The sequence below is a fragment of the Leptodactylus fuscus genome, chromosome 5 (genome assembly GCF_031893055.1).
Source record: "Leptodactylus fuscus isolate aLepFus1 chromosome 5, aLepFus1.hap2, whole genome shotgun sequence".
Classification (NCBI taxonomy): domain Eukaryota; kingdom Metazoa; phylum Chordata; class Amphibia; order Anura; family Leptodactylidae; genus Leptodactylus; species Leptodactylus fuscus.
Window position 1 is genome coordinate 31,365,684 of NC_134269.1, and position 19,198 is coordinate 31,384,881.

At 42.0% G+C, this 19,198-nt stretch overlaps 1 protein-coding gene across 1 annotated transcript; it reads right to left on the bottom strand.

The window, feature by feature from the left end:
• Positions 1–2,092: 2,092 nt before the first annotated feature.
• STAR (steroidogenic acute regulatory protein) lies at positions 2,093–19,114 on the bottom strand. The gene is made up of 7 exons (XM_075276121.1): positions 19,051–19,114; positions 12,903–13,016; positions 12,680–12,807; positions 11,939–12,097; positions 4,156–4,340; positions 3,780–3,873; positions 2,093–2,206 (listed from the first exon to the last, which is right to left on the bottom strand). Exons 1-7 carry the CDS (start codon positions 19,112–19,114, stop codon positions 2,093–2,095), a joined length of 858 nt encoding a protein of 285 aa, XP_075132222.1.
• Positions 19,115–19,198: the final 84 nt, after the last annotated feature.

The following is a 19,198-nucleotide window of genomic DNA, read 5'->3' on the forward strand; positions in this document are numbered from 1 at the left end:
GAATATGAGGCAGAAGTGGCGGATTCATTTCAGTGGCTGATTTTTATTTTTTTTTCTGCTCGTTCCGCCTGAGAACTCCCAATGACGTGAAACAGACCATTTCAATTGGTGTAGAATTTCTTCCTGCACAATACAGCGGTACTCTGCTTCAAATACAGTGCCAAAATCTGCATCGGTTTTTGTCAAGTAGAAAAAATTTTCTTCAAATTCCTACATGTAAACACCCCCTTAAAGTGTAATTTCAGATATTTAGATTATTAAATGCATACCCCATACACTGAAGACCTAGTATTATGGTCTAAATGTGGCCCAAATTTAAGTGTCTAGGAGTACTGGTCCAGTATACAAAATGGCTGCACCTTTATAATTAAAGGGGCTGTACAAGACTTGAAAACATGGCGGTTTTCTTCTCAGGAAGTGACATCATGTACATTGGTCACATGTCCGATGGAATTGAGATGCAGCATGGCCATGTGACTAATGGACATGATGTCACTTCCTGGGGAGAAAAAAAAAAAAGAAGCCATGTTTTTGAAGTCCTGCACAACCCCTTTAATGAGAGACTGTCTCCCACAACACAGCATATCAATCTTCAGTGGTTTCTCCTTCTGACGGGGCCAACAAAGTCCCATAACTATGAACGGGACTACGGAGATCCCATCAGTCGGTTACGACCCTGTCGGCTGTTACGAGTACAGCCTCATGTTACAGAATATTTATTTGACTTTAAATTTAACTTATTACTAAAATATATTCAGGTAAATTCTTTTTATGGATCCTGAGTTGTACCAGAAGGATTTGTTGGATTTGGACACTCGCCCATGGCGGCCATTGACATGAATGGGTTGCCCATATATTATCCAGATTAACGAGAACCCAACATAAAATATACTCAGTTACAATTTTGTCCTATCACATTGTTTTCTATCATCTGTGTCAACATAAAGACATTGTACTGTATATACCATCCAAGTACAATCACAATATAACAATGATATATTTATTGGAACAAGCTGTGGAACGTCATGGGGTTGTGAGTAGTATTTCTTCTAGTCATGTAATATCTATCTTATGTTTTTTTTTAAAAAATTAAATTGTATGCCTTTTTCCATATGGTGGGGTTGGTATATACTCTTTGAATAAGCAGAGTCAGCAGCTATCACCTTACCATGAGATTTCGACCTTAAAATCTTATCCATATTAACCACTTTTACCATCTGATTTCCAGTATCATATCTCAATAAAATCTGGGAACGAAATAAACCCTCATTCCTACTAATAAAGGCGCATGTTTTGTTACAGTGTATCAGGATTCTCATCACAACTACACATATATCAGGTCAAAGAAATTGGCTTCATCTTCAAAATGTCCTCCATGGGTTGTATAACACAAGAATTCAACTAAAAGGCTGTAGGAACCCAATCCAGTTAGTTAGGTATCTGTATATCTACATTGAGACAAGGACACGTCTAACACATGAACTGTAGTCACAATGTAAGGAAAGAACACTGAGAAAAACTACACAATACCCAAGGGGTGTCTTTCGTTTATACTTTGCAAGACAGCCATTTTGTAGGTGTTACTCCTACGAAGAAGACAACACGGGTGTTGCAAAATGGTCGTCTCCAATGTATTCTAGGAACAGAAAGGTAATAGTATTGTAAATTTTGCACGAGGACATGTTAGAAGATAATATTGATGGGAGTCTGTACATTGATTCCGCCACCAAAATGGGGAGACTCTCAGTAAAGCTGCGTCTTTTTGAACCAAAGCCAAGAGGCTACAAAAGGAATGAGAAATATAGAAGAAGTTCTTACACTTCTCCCTTCTGGCTATGGCTAAAAAAAAAAAAGCAGCAAAATCTACAACAAAAAGCTGCGTTACCGCAACGTGGAGCCTCAGCCTAAGGGTCTCAGAGTCTCAGATAATCTAAATGTCCAGGACTTTTGCTCAGGAGAAGTCCCCTACAAATATGGTGGACGAAGAGCCCTATAGGTCTGATATGGGTATCACTCCTTACACTCAAAATAACCTCTGGTGCTTGATAATACTTAATACATAATTTTATAAGATCAGGGATCGGGTGAAGGGTTAGCAGAGAGAGAGGCTGGCGGCAGGCATGGTGACTCTGTTGCGTAGATGTTTAGCAAAATCCACTTGCGTCTGGGACAAAACTTGGTTTATGATAGATTTTGGCAGCCATCCCTAGACAAAAGGCAGAAAAAAAATGGATTATTACATGAAACCCATAAATCATGTCCAAAAAGGTTCTAAACTGACTAAACAGGGTGCACCACTGAAAGCAAGGGACCACTGTGGAAAGTAGGCCTAACAGCCATGATGGGCCTGGGAAACGAGTCTGCCAATGGTCCTAATAGGTTCCGAATGTTATTTCCTTGTGGGGTCACCAGATTAAAGGACCTTACACCGTGTGCATGTCATCTGAACAGTTTAAGGCACTGACACACTCTTCTTTAAGTGACTTGCCTACCCCGAGAAAGAAACAATCTGGTATTCTAGAACCCAAAAGCACAATCCTTATTTTCCCCAACATCTGTTTCGTTGGGCACTCCCAAGTACATTAGTTGGTCCTTTTTTCGAAATCAGTGGGTTCAGCTAATGTTTTCTGCCACCTTTACTACTGGATTCTTCTATCGACATTCAACTGTATGATAGTATTATATGGCGCTATTATAGGGACACTGGATAGGTGGATAAAAACATGAAGAATTGAAGTGGTCTATGAGGTGAGATCAGGGGACTATGGTGGAATTATGTCGGGAAAATGTATCCTACTACTATTACTGGAAATGATTGACTCTTATGTGTAAGGACTAGAGATGGGAGAACTGCTCAAGATTTGTTTTGAGACAAAAAAGTTCAGTATGAACCACACTTTAAATTGGCTGAAAACATCCGTTATCTCTTTTGGATCTCCTCGCCGCATCCGGCGCTCTCCTGGGAACGTCTGATGTTCTTATGTGATATCGTCAGCCCAGGGGTCACAGCTGAAGCCTGTGATCGGGCCACCAGCGGTCGCATGGAAGCGCTGAGCACTGCAACGCTCAGCATGCCCAGCATGGCTGAGTCACAGGCCTTAGTGTTAAGCCCAGGCCTATGATGTCACAGTAGAGCGCCGGACGCTGCAAGGTGGCCCAGATGAGGTAATGGAAGGTGAGTATGAATGTTTCTTTTTATTTTATTTTTTTTACCTCCCTTGGGCCTCCACCTATTATACACTGGGGTCTGGAGAGAACCCAGCGTATAATATGGCAGCCATTTTAGCTCATCTGAGACGAATTTCCATTTGTTTGGTTTTGTAAAAAATTTTTGAACATTCGGGACAAACCCGGCTTGTTACAAATCCATTCACCAATCTCTAGTAAGCTACATGACAGTGAAAAACAGCTGCAAGACAGCAGTTTTTTTTACGGCCACCTAATGGCAAATATATTCACATTTCCATTTTTTGACAGACAGGAAAACGTCCAGTTAAAAATCAGATGTGCTCTATCTTTGTCCATTTTAATGTCACATAGTCCCAATAGAAACCAATGGATCCGTTTTTTAATAGAGGTTGACATCTGAGTTCCAACATTCAAGAATAAATCAGTGGGTTGGGTCAAAAAATCCATCCATTTTTTTTCAACAATCCACTAAAAGATGCAAAATGGCAGACACCCGACCATCAAAAATGGACAAACGGACTTTGAAAGGATACAAAAGAAACATCACAAACAGGTAGGGGTTACTTTATAGTGCAGTCACTTCTACATACCTTTAGATCAATACTTAGAAGCCAGGTTAGTTTAGTTTTTGAGGGGTCTTCAAGCACTGGGTGAAGGACCATACATGTTGGGCCGTTCTCTGCCCTGGAAAGAAGAATTTGCGGAAACAATTTAGATTATATCCATCATACCAGAGCCATCATAACGCAATGTGTGACATGGGATATGTCTACCAATGACATCAGACAGGGACGTATTTAAAGGAGGTACAAAGGTTCCAATTCCAACCATGCCATGGTCCTTCAGAACACCACGGATATATACAACATAGGACAATATCATGGGTCTGCTATAGATTTTGCATTTTTGATTTGATACAATCTGCACCTACGACAGGCCTATACATCCTAGTATAATCTCTTATACCTGACATATCCTTTCTGTTCCGGCATTCCATTATATCTCGTTGACATTCCGGCTAGAATACAGGTAGAGCCCCTCCTCTTGCTGCATCGGACACTCACAAAATCCCGAGGTCCTACTATATTTCCAGGGGTTTCTGCAGCTTTCTCATGAGTTATCACGGTGTCCTTTCCAATCTTCTGGAGAATCTGAATGAAACCAAGATTATGAAATCAACTAAAGACACAAATGTCAAAATAATCGAAAACCTATAGAAAGTGTCACTTCCCACTGTCCTGTCATCAGAGGCATAAAGTTACTCTATAGAACTACTCTCAGAGAGCAATAGTATCCCCCCCGCCCCCCGTCGGCTCTGAAACATGGTTGCAAGAGGCAGCAGTGGTGCCAAACTAATATTGCGCTACATTTGCCCCACAAGTAATGAACAACCAATCAGGCACTAGGTATTTGTGAACAGGATCTTCCGGAGTTCCAATTTTTGGAAAGACTCTAGGAAGAGGGTCAATGCAAAACTGGAGAGGGTCCTTTTACAAATTACGATTATCTTTAAAAAAACGGGGACCATCCAATCCACAATATATAAAGATGGAAAGAAAAATATCAGATCCGCGCTTACCCTCACACCAGTAGTTTATTCGGCTTTACACATACACAACGCGTTTCGGGACGCAGTTTGTCCATTTATCAAGTGTCCGTTTATAAACGGACACTTGATAAAAGGACAAACTGCGTCCCGAAACGCGTTGTGTATGTGTAAAGCCGAATAAACTACTGGTGTGAGGGTAAGCGCGGATCTGATATTTTTCTTTCCATCTTTATATATTGTGGATTGGATGGTCCCCGTTTTTTGATTCTATGACGTGCTAGCACGCTGATCCTTGCTGCTTTTAAGCCCTATTACTATAAGATGTATCTATTCACCTGAATAGGTGATTATTCTACCAGCTCCTTTGTTATGTGTGGAACTACTTACAAAGGATAATGCGCTAGGTGTTGCGCGGTACTGTTTTTTATTGTTTTTTCGATTATCTTTAAAGGGATTCTACAATTAAAATAATTTTTTTTCTCATTGACACGTAGGAATAGCCTTAAGAAAGACTATTCTTCTCCTACCTATATGTGTAATCAAATTTTATTGCAAGTTTTTTTTAAATACAAAAACAATAAAGAAACAATGGAAACAAGAAAGGTAACCACGGGGAAGCACACAGGCCATCCCAAAACTATAGTGGGCCAGAGGAAGTACCGCCATCCAATTAAGCAAAGTCCACTACAGAGTCGCCTACAACATCTAATATGAGCAGTAGATTAAGAATATTAAGGGGAACGTAGAATCAAAAGGGGAACAGAGAAAAATAGGGACAGACAGAAAAAAAGGGGGGAGGGAGACACAAACAAAGGGAACACAGGGAGGGAAGAGAGGGAAATAACAAGCATTCAGGGCAGGGGAAAACGGAAATCCAGGGGACCCACATCAAGAGAAAGAGGAGAACTCGGAATACTTCTGGAACAACACCCACGACCACCAGACACTGTCAAACCTGGAGGGGTCCGGGGAATCCTCCGCAACCAGGGCCTCCATTCTCCGGATAAGAAGCTTTAGATGTCTTCTCCGCGCCGCCATTCGGTAGAAATCCCGGTTTTCGTCGGTATGCAAATGAGTTCTCTCGCAGCACTGGGGGCGTCCCCAATGCTGCAAGAGAAATCTCCAGTGACGCCTCCATCTTCTTCTGGAATGCCCTCTCCCTGTGTCTTCTTGGGTTTCAATCTTATAGGCATGGGCAGTTGGCTCTGCCATCGGGCCTCGGGCAGAGTCGACTACGCATGCCCACGGCTACAAGAAAATGGGCTCTTACACCAGCTTACTGTGTAAGCGGCCATTTTATTGTGGCACGGACAGGCGCAGTCGCTATACCCAAGGCCCGATGGCAGAGCTGACTGCCCATGCCTACAAGATTGAAATCCAGGACGGAAGAAGACGCAGGGAGATAGAAGTGTCGCTGCAGATTTCTCTTGGGGACGCCCACAGTGCTGTTTGAGCGCTGAGGACCGCCTCCAGTACTGCGAGAGAACTCATTTGCATACTGAAGAAAACCTGTATTTCTACTGAACGGCTGCGCAGAGAAGACATCTAAAGGTAGGAGAAGAATAACCTTTCTTAAAGGCTCTATCAGCAAAATTATGCTGTATGAGCTCCACATATGCGTGAATAATTCTAAGTATAATTTGCATAAATGTTTTTATGGTTTTATTTTAAAACGGGGGGGGGGGGGGGGGGTGTTAAAATAAGATTAGCGGTGCCTGAATAGCCTTTTTTTATTCAGGCATATGTGGGGCTCATACAACATAATTTTGCTGATAGAGCCCCTTTAAAGCTATTCCTACGTGTTAGAAAAAAAAGGGTATTTGTACACAGCTTAGCGTCATCGCTGGGCAGTATGGAACGCCGCCTCTGACAGTAAAGTACAGGGCTATGGACCAGTATTATCCAGGGGGCGTTCCTCACAACCCAGCTAGACTATCAGGAACGTCATTCTGACAGTGGGTAGAGATCGGTAACAGCACCAATGTCTCCAGCCCTGGGGCACATAACGAGAAAGCCGACAGTGCGCTGAATTCAGCGCATTGCCAGCTTTCTAGTGATATATATGGCTGAGAACCTGAAAGATCCCTTATAGACATACTATCTTAAAGAGGACCTTTCACCATATCTGGGCACATGCAGTGTTATATACTGCCGGAAAGCTGACAGTGCGCTGAGTTCAGCGCACTGTCGGCTTTCCCGATCTGTGCCCGGTGTGAAGAGCTTACGGTCCGGTACCGTAGCTCTTCTATGGTCAGAAGGGCGTTTCTGACCATTAGCCAGAGACGTCCTTCTGCCTCGCGGCGCCTATCACGCTGTACTGTGGAGCGGGGAGAAACGCCCCCTCCCTCTGCTCACAGCGCTCGTCCATAGACGAGTATTATCAGGGAGGGAGGGCGTTCCTCCCCGCTCCACAGCACAGCGCGATAGGCGCCGCGCGGCAGAAGGATGTCTCTGGCTAATGGTCAGAAACGCCCTTCTGACCATAGAAGAGCTACGGTACCGGGCCGTAATCTCTTCACACCGGGCACAGATGGGGAAAGCCGACAGTGTGCTGAATTCAGCGCACTGTCAGCTTTCCGGCAGTATATAACACTGCATGTGCTCAGATATGGTGAAAGGTCCTCTTTAAAGACATGATACTACACCTACTGCCAGACATATTTGGGACAAACATAAGGGGAAGTTTCTCATATTAAATTCCAATGTATTGAAGTAGTCTTTCCTTCTCCCTGTGGTGGCCGCTTGGATCAGAAGTTCCTGCAGCGTGAAGCACGTTGGACCTTTAGCAGACGGTTCAGCCATGTGGGATTAATGAGACTATTTCAGATTACTGCTTTTTATAATTTTTGTATTTTTGGGACCTATTGCAGGATACACCTCCACTGCCTGCATATTACACTGTTTGCTGGTTGTATATAGTATATTTGCTTCTGTACACCTATGCATTGGAGCAATGATGCTGATATGCTGTAGTGTTACGGACATGTTATTTTGTACATTGCATTGGTTTATTGTGATGTCTCTATGAGATCCCTTGCTGTAGGTTTGCTAATCACTTATACAGCCCTCTCTTCTTTCCTAGCTAGCACTTGCCAGGGTTGCGTGTTCACAGCAAGCAGCATGTGAGGGGGGCGTGTTCAGATGTTAGACACGCCCCCCGTACTCTGTGATTGGCCGGCTAGTGCACATGTATTGGTGACGCGCAGTCCTGCCTTTGCTATGATGCTGATAATCACGTGACGCCCCCTGATTGGTTGATGATTACTTGGGGGCGGGACTAGCGCCATTTTAGGCTGACATCACTGCTAGACCTAGATCAGGCAGACATGTTTTAGAGCTGATGGGAAGAGGGGGGAAATACTACAGCTCTGTGAGAGAACCTGACAGGACAGTGATAATACTGTATAGAGACTGCCCTAGAGTCTGCATGTAGAGAGGAAGAAGATGTAGGGACCAAGTCACTGAGCTTTGTATTCTCCATGTAATCAGCATGTGCAATGTGCAGCTGCTGAAATGGGGAGCTGGCTGTAAGGCCTGGTTCACAACTGTGTTTGGTGTTTCATTCAGGGAGTGTGCTTGGGGACCCCCCGAACTGTATACCGAATGCATAGACCAGGGGTGAGCTTATGAAGGCACATGGACCCCATAGACTATAATGGGGTCCATGTGTTTTCTGTGCAGTGTCCACATGAGTCATGCGGAGAGGATAGTAGCTCATGAAGTACTTCACATGATTCGTGCAGGGAAAACACACGGACCCCATTATAGTCTATGGGGTCCATGTGCTTTCATAAGCTCACCGCTTGCCAATGCGTTCGGACTCCCTGAATGGAACACCGAACGCAGATGTGAATCAGGCCTCACTAACGGCAGAACTCCTAAAGAGAAGGCAGGGAAGGGTTATTACTTTCCCTGTCTTCCCAACGAGCCCTGTATACAGCGCTATGGGCTCCGCCATGATGCGACTGCCCTGTGGTCCTACTGGACCCAGATCAGCTCAATAGTAACGTGCAGGAGGAGTACCAGCCCCAGTTACAGGAGAAATCAGCCTCCTCCATAAAAAAACCTGTGATAGTCCCCAAAGGTCTATTATCTTATGGGGTCACAATGTGATTTTTTTTTTTAAATTAATAGAAATGTAAAAAAATATTACAGATTGAGTACCCAGACAGAGTCAATTAAAAATAATATATTTTTTATTAATACTCATTAAAAGCAAACTCTCATTGAGATGTCTACCTCCCACACACAAATAACCAATGTACAGGGGCTCCTACAACAATAAGAGCATATAGGGTATACTAATCCACAGACCCTACAACAATAAGAGCATATAGGGTATACTAATCCACAGACCCTACAACAATAAGAGCATATAGGGTATACTAATCCACAGACCCTACAACAATAAGAGCATATAGGGTATACTAATCCACAGACCCTACAACAATAAGAGCATATAGGGTATACTAATCCACAGACCCTACAACAATAAGAGCATATAGGGTATACTAATCCACAGACCCTACAACAATAAGAGCATATAGGGTATACTAATCCACAGACCCTACAACAATAAAGTAACTCTCAATTACTGTTGGATACAATAAAAAGAGCTCGATATAGCAGAGCTGTAGGTGTGACACATCCATTCCTATTTAGTGATCCTATACTGGCAAGTTAGTGAAGGGGTAAAGCGGGATATATACAAATAGAGATAATCCCCTATACAATGGATCAGCAAGCTCCCGGACTATCTATTGTGAATACACCAACTACCACTGCAATCACTACACACCTACTGCAAACAAGGACACTGACAGTATTGTCCTCCATAGCTCCTATTACAGCTCTACGCGTATCATTCATTAATAATATCAAACTCATCAGTAGAACCTGCACCTAACAATAAGCACAAGAGAGAAATTATGTAATTGCGGTAAAAAACGCAGTTCCCGGAGCCTTAGTGGTAGGCTACGGTACTTAGGTCAGCCAGTAAAACCGCACATACAAAACCCCCAAAAATGTGTCTGCTCCTAGACCACAAAAGTGGTTAATGGAAAAGATGAGCCAGTTTTGTTAAAGGGAATGGGTGAGATAAGAAAAGACTTTACCTTTGGTATTGTAACTTAGATCCTTTCATTAGAGAGAGGCTCAGCTGCAATACCTGGCACAGCCAGTAAACAAGATTGGCGCTGTTTTGGGTAATAACATTTTTTCCAATATTTCACTGTGAGGCGATGTTAGTCTTTAATTTGATAAAGGGGTTTCCCAAGACTTAAATTGATGACTTAGTGGTGGAAAAAGTAAAATTTGTACATTTTTGCTAAAAAAATCTGATTTCCCCAAAAAAGTTTAATTTTGCCAGAAAACTGGCATACAGGGTGTACTAAACCTACCCAACAACTACTACCCGTACTATCCGTTATCTTGCATTGGTATTCTTTTTTTTCTTTTTTTTTTTTTTTTTTTTTTTAAAAAGAACAACTTTGGCCTACATATTCTATATTCTAGCATAGAAATTCCAGCTAAAAGGTCTCGAGCTCTTCCAAGTGAAATTGTCTGAAATTAGAAAATTGCAGACGTTAGGAATGTGTTTTCCCCGAGCCCAGAGCAGACACCAAGGCCGCGGTGATAATAAGCCAAGGAGATAGATGATAGGAGAACACTGCACGCCAAAAAAACCATCAACAATAATCTGAGCCTCGTAATTATGATAAGAGGATAATTCAGGAAAAAAATGGCCACAGATGTAACATTATTGAGGATTTTCATTGAAACTATACATCCCATCCCGTAAAGGTGGCAGCACATGGACAATCATGTATACTGTAAGCAGTAGCATGTAGTACAGTCGATGAACAACCAATACATGGCAATAATATTTGGCACTGTCTGGTTTTGGAGTTAAAGGCCTTTGGTATTGGGATAAGTTATTTAATAAAGTTAAAGGGGTAAAATATTCTCTTACACCAATTTAGGGAAATTTTGGGTAAAGGAAAGAGGGGGGAACTCTGTTCAAGATGGTTATAAAGAGAGTCTCTCTCTCTGGAGGACCCGTCCTGTCCTGTATTACACAAACAACCCATTCATTAGAATGAACACTGTGTACTACTTCTTTCTCCCTGTGGTGGCGCTGCAGGACAACTGATCACTGATATTATGGGGTTGTTTATCAGGGGTTGGACTACGCATTTTATTTCCAGGGAAGGGAAATATGAATGCGCCAGCATAACACGACATATTGGGATATTGTATACTTCCAACTTTTTGGGGACAGTTCGGTGGCCCTTTTATGTTCCAAAGTGTACAAAGCAAGGTCTATAAAGACATGGTTGGTGAGTTTGGTGTGGAAAAACATGATCAGTCAACAGAGCCCTGACCTTAACCCCATACACCCAAGAGATGACATAGAACGGAGATTGTGAGCCAGGCCCTCTCAGTATCTGACCTCACAAATGCTCTTCTGGATGAATGGGCCTAACTTCCACAGGCACACCCCAAAATCTTGTATAAAGCCTACCTAGAAGTGTGGAAGAAAGTGGGAGCAACTCCATAATAATGTCTATAGATTTAGAATAGGATGTCATATAAGCTTCTGTAGGTGTAAAGTGTACGTCTTCCAATAGTTTTCTCCAGATATTGTCCCTGTAGCCAAACTGCTAGATAAAGTGCATTGTCTAGTTTACTGCCTGTTTTCCTAACATATTGCATCTTATTACTGGGATCCTTCTAGAAAATCATGGAATTCCTCTTCATTTTCCACTCCTGTATTCGACTGGACAGGAGTGCCGATGTCCTGCATTCTGCTGCTGACTAGGCTTAGATGAATGGGTCCAGCAGGGAGTCTCGAGTCACGGAATCCGTGGAAAGATCAAGCAGGACACAGATTTTTTTCAGCATTCAGGCGATCTCTGCCTCCCTTTGGGGAGCAGATTCCAGGTGGAATCTGCCACGGATTCAGGGGTGAGATCCTCCCTCAAATCCGCAGCGAATTTCTACTTGTGAACATACCCTTACTGCTACCAGGGCAGTAAGGTGTACTCATACATCATGATTTAGGTAGTTAGCTCTGGTAGTTTTCCTATTCACTGGACAGAAGGTCAATGACCCATCTATTTCTGGTCAATGTTGTGCCATTTTGGTGAGGAAATGCCCTACTATTGCACCAAAGTGAGAACAATGAGAACAACTTCCTACCTTAATTTCTTTGACATTTGGATTCCACTCTCCCATCTTCTCCATGTTGTCCACCAGTTCTCCATAGACATTATCCAGCGGCTTCTCCACTACTGCTTCCAACTTAAAGACCTTTCCAATGTCCGGGAGGACTTTACTGAGAACTTTATCTCCATTTGCCTTCATAAAGTATAGAAACATTGTTATGATGAAGATTAATATTATTTTATAGTTCATTCTAGAATTGACTTCTAACATATGACACTTTATTTAACCTTAGTGGTGGTTAGATCTGTGTCCAGTGTTGGAACAGCCCACCAAATAATCAGAGGAACCTTCAATGGGCCTAACAAAATAATGGTACAGCAGAAGACACCCAAATTTGAAGACTACTATGGTCTATTTCCTAGGGACTGTTGGAGGGTGAGCTCTAGAATCATCCAAGGATCCTCAGTCCGACACAGTCTGTATGGAAATTACTTCCATCTATCATTAAAGCCCACGTCACTGAAACATCTTGATACATATTGATGAATCATGGATTAGCGATGGACTATCTTGGCACCAGCCTTCTTCTGTGTGTCTATGTTATACAGAGTCACGAAGAGGTTTCTCTTCATTGGTTCTGAATGTAGTCCATGTGCAGTACCCAAACAGCTAAATGTCTAATTTGTCCAAATAGTAGATACAGTTTTGACCAGATGGAAACCAAAAAAGAGACAAGATGAAGATATAAGGTATAATAAAGAAAACTAATCTTACCGCAACAATTTCCACTTTCCATCCATCTTGTTCTTCTAGAATATTCATTGACTTTTTTAGGGCTTCTTCTCCTTGCTTGATGTAAGACATCTCAATTTCATTGTAGGGTTTCTCATCAAGCCTGGAACCTAAAAGAAAAAAAAAACATGACGCAATTATCTTTCTTGATTTTGCCCATTGGGTAGAGTAAGACGTGTGATGGAGAAAACCAGTGGTGGCTTACTCAGTAGAGAGCTTCTTCTTCTAACTTGATTTATCCACCGACTGGGTCCTGGCCCAACTAGCGCCAACTTTTCCAGTTCATGTGAAAGAGCAACTGCAGCTGTTCTCCTGAGACCTGGGAAATGAGACGAGTATATATTACCGGATATTGTATACTGTGTTACAAGAAGTCAATATTACATGTCATGGTATTGTGAAAGAAGATCAACACATAACGTATTACCCACAACTGTACAAGCCAGATAAGTTCCATAAAATTGTTCCGTCACATAGAACTTCCCAGGCCTTATACATCCACACAAGACCATACAGATGTGTCAGCCAGAGAACTGCCCAGACCAATGTGCCAACGGTGCTACAGTATTCCAGCAATGTGGACCCATATTTCCCCATAGTCAGTACTTTCTTATATTAGTAATCCTACTATGTGAAAGTTTGGATGTTTGTGAGTCAATCACACAAAAACGTTGAACGTATTTGAATGAAATTTGGCACATAGATAGATTGTAACCTCGATTAAAACATAGGCTACTTTTTATCCCGGTAAATGACATGGCTTCACAACTGTTATGAATTTATGTTCACATACTATATTACACTGCTCTTGCAGCAGCTTATCTCAGCCAGGTCTGTTATCTCTATATGTAAACACACGCTAACCCTCAGGGATTCTGTACATGCATTTGTATATTATCTGATCAGCTCCAGGCAGTGATGACACACTGGATGGAAAAACAGCTTTAATCCAAATTGGCAGTTTGTTACTTTTAAAAATGCGGGGAAAAGAAAATCTAATTTGTTGCAAAATTCTAAAATGACAGCTGTGAACGTAGACTGAAGTCACAGAGCTCTCCTCAAGCGGAGCTGATGGGGATCACCAGCACCAACAACACACTCATTATATGGAGTCCCAGCGAGGTGCTGCGATGCCAGAACAATCACAGCACAAGGAACGAGTTCAGCGGCAGGCCAGCTTGACAGCTGCCGAAACACCGGAGCAGGTGGATCATCAATGCCAACAACACGCTCCTTATTTGGCATCCCAGCAAGCTGCTGAGATGCCGGAACAATCACGGGCACAGCACAAGGAAGGAGTTTAGCGGCAAACCAGCTTAACAGCTGCCAAACTGCCGGAGCAGGCAAACCACCGACGGCAGCAATTTGCTGAATATAGGCGGATTATCGATGCCAACAACCCGCAGAGGCTAGTAGTAATATATGTAGAAGCCCATGTCGCAGGGACTACATGGTAAAACTGTAAATGCGGTGGCTTAGTAATAATCCTATACTTTTCATACGATATATGATATGACCACACTGCATCAATAAACTCTTTATGTATCAAGAGGAAACAGATCTATGGGGAAATTATATTTTTGTGTGTATTTTTTTTTTTTGCGAAAAATATAGTGACCAAATGACATATACTGTATATGCTTATGAGAATGGATTGCTATTTATTTGCGTCCGTTTTTGCAACCCCTAAATGGATGTAAAATATGTGATCTAAAAAGAGCCTTGTAATACGCTGTGGTTGTTCCCACCGTCTCCAAACCACAGCGTTTACACCATTTGGGGCCTCGACGGAAAAGCTGCTTTTTCAAAAACACATCATATTAACTTTAGCTGTGAAGTCACAAGTGTGATTGCCAAGAAAAACGCAGCAAAAAATCTGTAAGAAATATCGTAGAAAAATGTTAATGCAAATCACTGAGGTTTTTTTTGCAGTGGTTTGTGGCAATGTGTGGGGTTTAGCCTTAGGCTAAGACCCCACTGGGCGTAAACGCAACGCTAAAGTGCTGCGGAAAGAACCGCGGCGTGATTGCATTGCGGTTCTTTCCGCAGCGTTTTCAACAGAAAATTCACGGAGTTTTCCTCTGCGGACTTTCTCTAACATTATATCTACGGGAAAGCCGCCGGAGTTTCTGTAGATATAATTGACATGCTGCGATTTACAAATCCGCGACGACTTTGCAAATCGCAGTGTGTCCGCCCTGCGTTTTTTTCCCGCAACGTGGGCATGGGATTCACATGAATCCCATCCCCTTTGCTTGCACTGTAAAATGCCGCGATTTTGCAGACAAATCGCAGCCTTTACGCCCGGTGGGGCCCTGGCCTTACAGTGTATTCAGTTTTGGTGCAGTTTTAACTACACAACTGCTCTGTGTGAATGTGCCCTAATTTAAGGTGAATAAAGGTATTCACAACACCATGCCAACAAAATGATAATCTCATCCACACATGGCATGAAAAAAAAAAAGCTGCACTTTTAAAATCGCAGCATGTTAGTTTCCCTATAGATTTTATAGGAGAAGAAAAATTTGTGGGAAAACACAGCAAAAACTCAGTGAAAAAACTTTATTTTGCTACATGGGCCTTATTCACACAACCGTTCTATTTTTTTTATACATATATAAGGGTGCTTTCATACTGAGCATACGCTCAGTTCATTCTGAACGTAAAACACGTTCAGAATGAGTGCCTACAAAGCAGATCCCATTCATTTCTATGGGTGCTGGCATACGCGCGTATCACATTGAAAGCAATAGGGGAAAAAAGCCGCCCATTCATTTCAATGGGGAGCGCTCGTATGCCGGCACCCATAGAAATGAATGGGATCTGCTTTGTACACGCTCATTCTGAACGTGCTTTACGTTCAGAATGAGCTGAGCGTATACTCAGTGTGAAAGCACCTTTAGGGAGCCTTCACACGGAGTAAACACGCGTGTATTTTTGCAAAAATAAGACTCCCATTAACTTCAATGATATTTTTTACACGTGTAAAAATACCCCTGTAAAATGTCATTGAAGTCAATGGGAGTCTTATTTTTACACGTGTATTTTGCAAAAATACACGCACGTTTACTCCGTGTGATGGCTCCCTTGGTGAAAAATAAAAATGAATAAATATAGGACATGCCAGATTTTTTTGACTTGCCATTTTTGCTGTCCGTTGAAAAACTGACATGTGAATACACCCATAGACTTTAATGGGTTTTAAAATGTCCGCGTGATGGCCGTTTTTCACTGCCATGTAAATGAAGCCTGAGGCCTCCTGCACTTAGGGAGCCTTCACATGGAGTAAACGCGCATGTATTTATGCAAAATACACGTGTAAAAATAAGACTCCCATTGACTTCAATGACATTTTACAGGCGTATTTTTACACGTGTAAAAATATGATTGAAGTCAATGGGAGTTTTATTTTTACACGTGCATTTTGCAAAAATACATGCACGTTTACTCCATGTGAAGGCTCCCTTAGACTGTAGTGGTTTATACTGTCCGCAGATACTGATCCACAATAAACATGTCCATGTGTGATCCGCAAATAGGTTTGTATGATCCCCTACACAAATGCAGGCCTTGGGTACAACATGGACACACAGCTGCAAAAAATTAGCTGGTATATCTGGGACCATAGAAAGTAATGTGTCTAAAGGTGCATTCACACTACGCTGAAAAAACTGCATCGGGATAAACTGCATGCAGTTTTGATGTCTTCTTTTAATATAGTCTCCTAATTTTATAGGTAAAATACAATAGTTTCACATGTAAAATTAAAAACTGCATGAAAATTATTTATAATAATACCAGTTTTAATCCAATTTTACCTGTACCCAACGGTACTATCTGGTTGGAACCTTAAAAATTAATATAAAAACCTGATGTGACTGGTGTGGTGTGAACTAGAGCATGTTTCAGCTGGTGTCTCCAGTCAGTGTTTGGACAAGCCTGAGCTGCTCATTAAAGTCTCCATAGCACCTGGTTTGGTACTGAATGGGTCAAGAGCAGTTTAGGTAAAATCTGGAACGTACCAGGTGAAGAACTACTGAGATAAGACGGTGACCAGTCATAGGGCCGGCCCGGGTCTTCCTTCCACCCTGATAACACGCAACAGGTGAACAGGCTTTATATAAGGACCTGTCTAAGGAGGGGAGGGGGTTTCTAATATCTGATGCTAGTCTAGGAGATGTCATGAGAGCAGCAAATGTAGAAACACTGGCACTGAAAATAAGGGGTCAAAATAGGTCTTTGTGAAGACCATAGATTGCTGTAGGAATGGTGAAATTTGGGTTGGAAGTGTCTTAGATCTGAGGTATAGGCTATTAACATAGTAGATGAGTTTGGATAGAGATCTATCAAGTCCAAGCTATAACCCTACAGACTAAAGCAAAAACCCCATCAGATTGATAGAAATGTCCCCACGTCCGGGGAAAAGCTGACCTAGAATAGAGAAGAAGTGTGCTTACAGTGGGTAACATTGAACCCAAATCCACTGGCCTGTAAAGTAAATCTACATGTACTGTATGGAAATGTATGGAAGCTGTGATGAGGGTGGCTGGGGTTCATCCTGTACCTGGACTGAAGTGGCTGATAACAGAGAACAGCAGCCTACACAGACAATTAAGTCAAATACATTAACAATACTTATAAGGACTACAATGTAGTATACGGCAAAGGCTGACCAATGACATGTGTGTGCTTGGTGACTTTGGACGCGTAACACCATGGATGTCACAGTAATTGTGACTCCCTATAGCTGCACCTCTTCCCTGCAGCCATAATACGTTGCAGCAGACTTGCTTTTAGAATTGGTAACAGATCTTATATTGTAACGGAGCAAAAGTATACGTCCTTCCTCCGGAAAATATCTTGAATCAACAGGGACGCAAGAGGCCGGGAGACAACAGCAATTTATTGTAATCCACAAAGTTAGTAGCCGGCGGCGGTCACATCAACCGTAATAACAATAAGTCCACAGAAGTCACAATCCAATGATAGCTTTGGTTCCTTGGTCCTGTAACTAAGTCCTGGCTCTCTGCAGAGCTGTGCACAGGCCGCTAACACATACTAACTCCAGCTACAACTATATACTAAGACTGTTACTTCCTCTATCTGTGGGTGGGAAGGGCTGAGTCACAGATCCTTCCCCCCTCACCTATACCAAGGAGAGCAGACTCCCTGTCTACTATGGACAATGCACAGTCCAACATCTTCTTGGAGACACCGATCAGATTATCTCCACCCATTGTCCTCACTGGTCCTCACTAGTTAGAGGTATTTGCATACAATGTGCTAACACACTAGACCCTAATCAGCCAACTACACATTGATGTATATAACAGGTTAGAGAATACATTCCACATGAAATATATATTACACATGGCCTATAGTATGGACTCTAACCATCCCGTGACATATATATTTTTACATTAATCGCTTTTCAATTCCAATAGGTTTTCTATATAGGCTTAAACACTGTGCTATTCACACCTGCTGAGCTGTAACCTTTCCAAAATTACATGACCGGGATTGGTAGATGCAGTCACTTCTCTTATGCCCTAGTTTGCAGCATAGCGTTAATATTTGGGGATCCTTGTCTTAGTGGATAAAGCTGAGAGGAGAGGGGGAGAAGTTCAGGGAATAGCTAGTCACCTTTGTGCCTTTTCCAAATAAGAAGACATAATGGCTCATGATAGCTGGGGGCCCTGTTAAGTATTCTGCATTAGATGTTGTATACCCCAAACTACTTGGCAGAAATTGAATTATTTCCAAACCGTTTTGAGAATCCAATATCTTTAAGATCAGAATTTCTTGGTCAAGATCACCTGAAGAACGTGACTGTGGGTAGTTGGAATACACATTGTAGTCTATTTCAAAAGAGAATCTGGGGTCCAGAGGCAGACCTATAGAACGTGGATAATTCCTTGAATTTTCTTATCATAGGGAACCCAACCTCAATAATTTTTAATTTTTTTTGTAGATTTTAAATTTTTCAAAAATACTTTGAACATGTATCCTCTAATGGACAAGGATCAATATCTGGGACTGTAGCTGTTAAAAATTCTTGGCCTTCATTCTGTTTATGTATTCGCTATGCTAAAAAAAACATAAAACACAGAATACTATGAAATACCCAGGGTACCATTGACTCTGGGGCAACTATCTGAGAAAAAGGTACATACATGTATGTGGTTAATTATTACATACATGCAATAATATGTCCTCAGCTTCCCCAAATTATCCTCATAGATGAACATTTTTGGTTCCTTCCTTATCAACAGTGTAAAACAATATATTTCATTAAAAGAAAAAAAAATTTGACTTAAAAAATTCTTAAGTTTTATGTAGGCCCCATAACTCACCTGTCATGTTACGCAGATGTCTGTATGATATCCCAGCACAGAGTTTGAAGGTGGCAGGTAACATGGCTTAGATAACAATTTTGTTTGTAGAGGTGAAGTGACTGTATTCTCTAGTTTTTCTGAGGTTTCCTGATCTGGATATGGTAGG

Coding starts and splice junctions, on each gene's coding strand:
- STAR (XM_075276121.1), bottom strand. CDS start 19,114: ATGTTACCTGCCACCTTCAAACTCTGTGCTGGGATATCATACAGACAT. Junction 12,098..12,679: donor GGAAAGTGGAAATTGTTGCG/GTAAGATTAGTT, acceptor TACTTTATGAAG/GCAAATGGAGATAAAGTTCT. Junction 3,874..4,155: donor GAACAGAAAGGATATGTCAG/GTATAAGAGATT, acceptor TCTTCTTTCCAG/GGCAGAGAACGGCCCAACAT.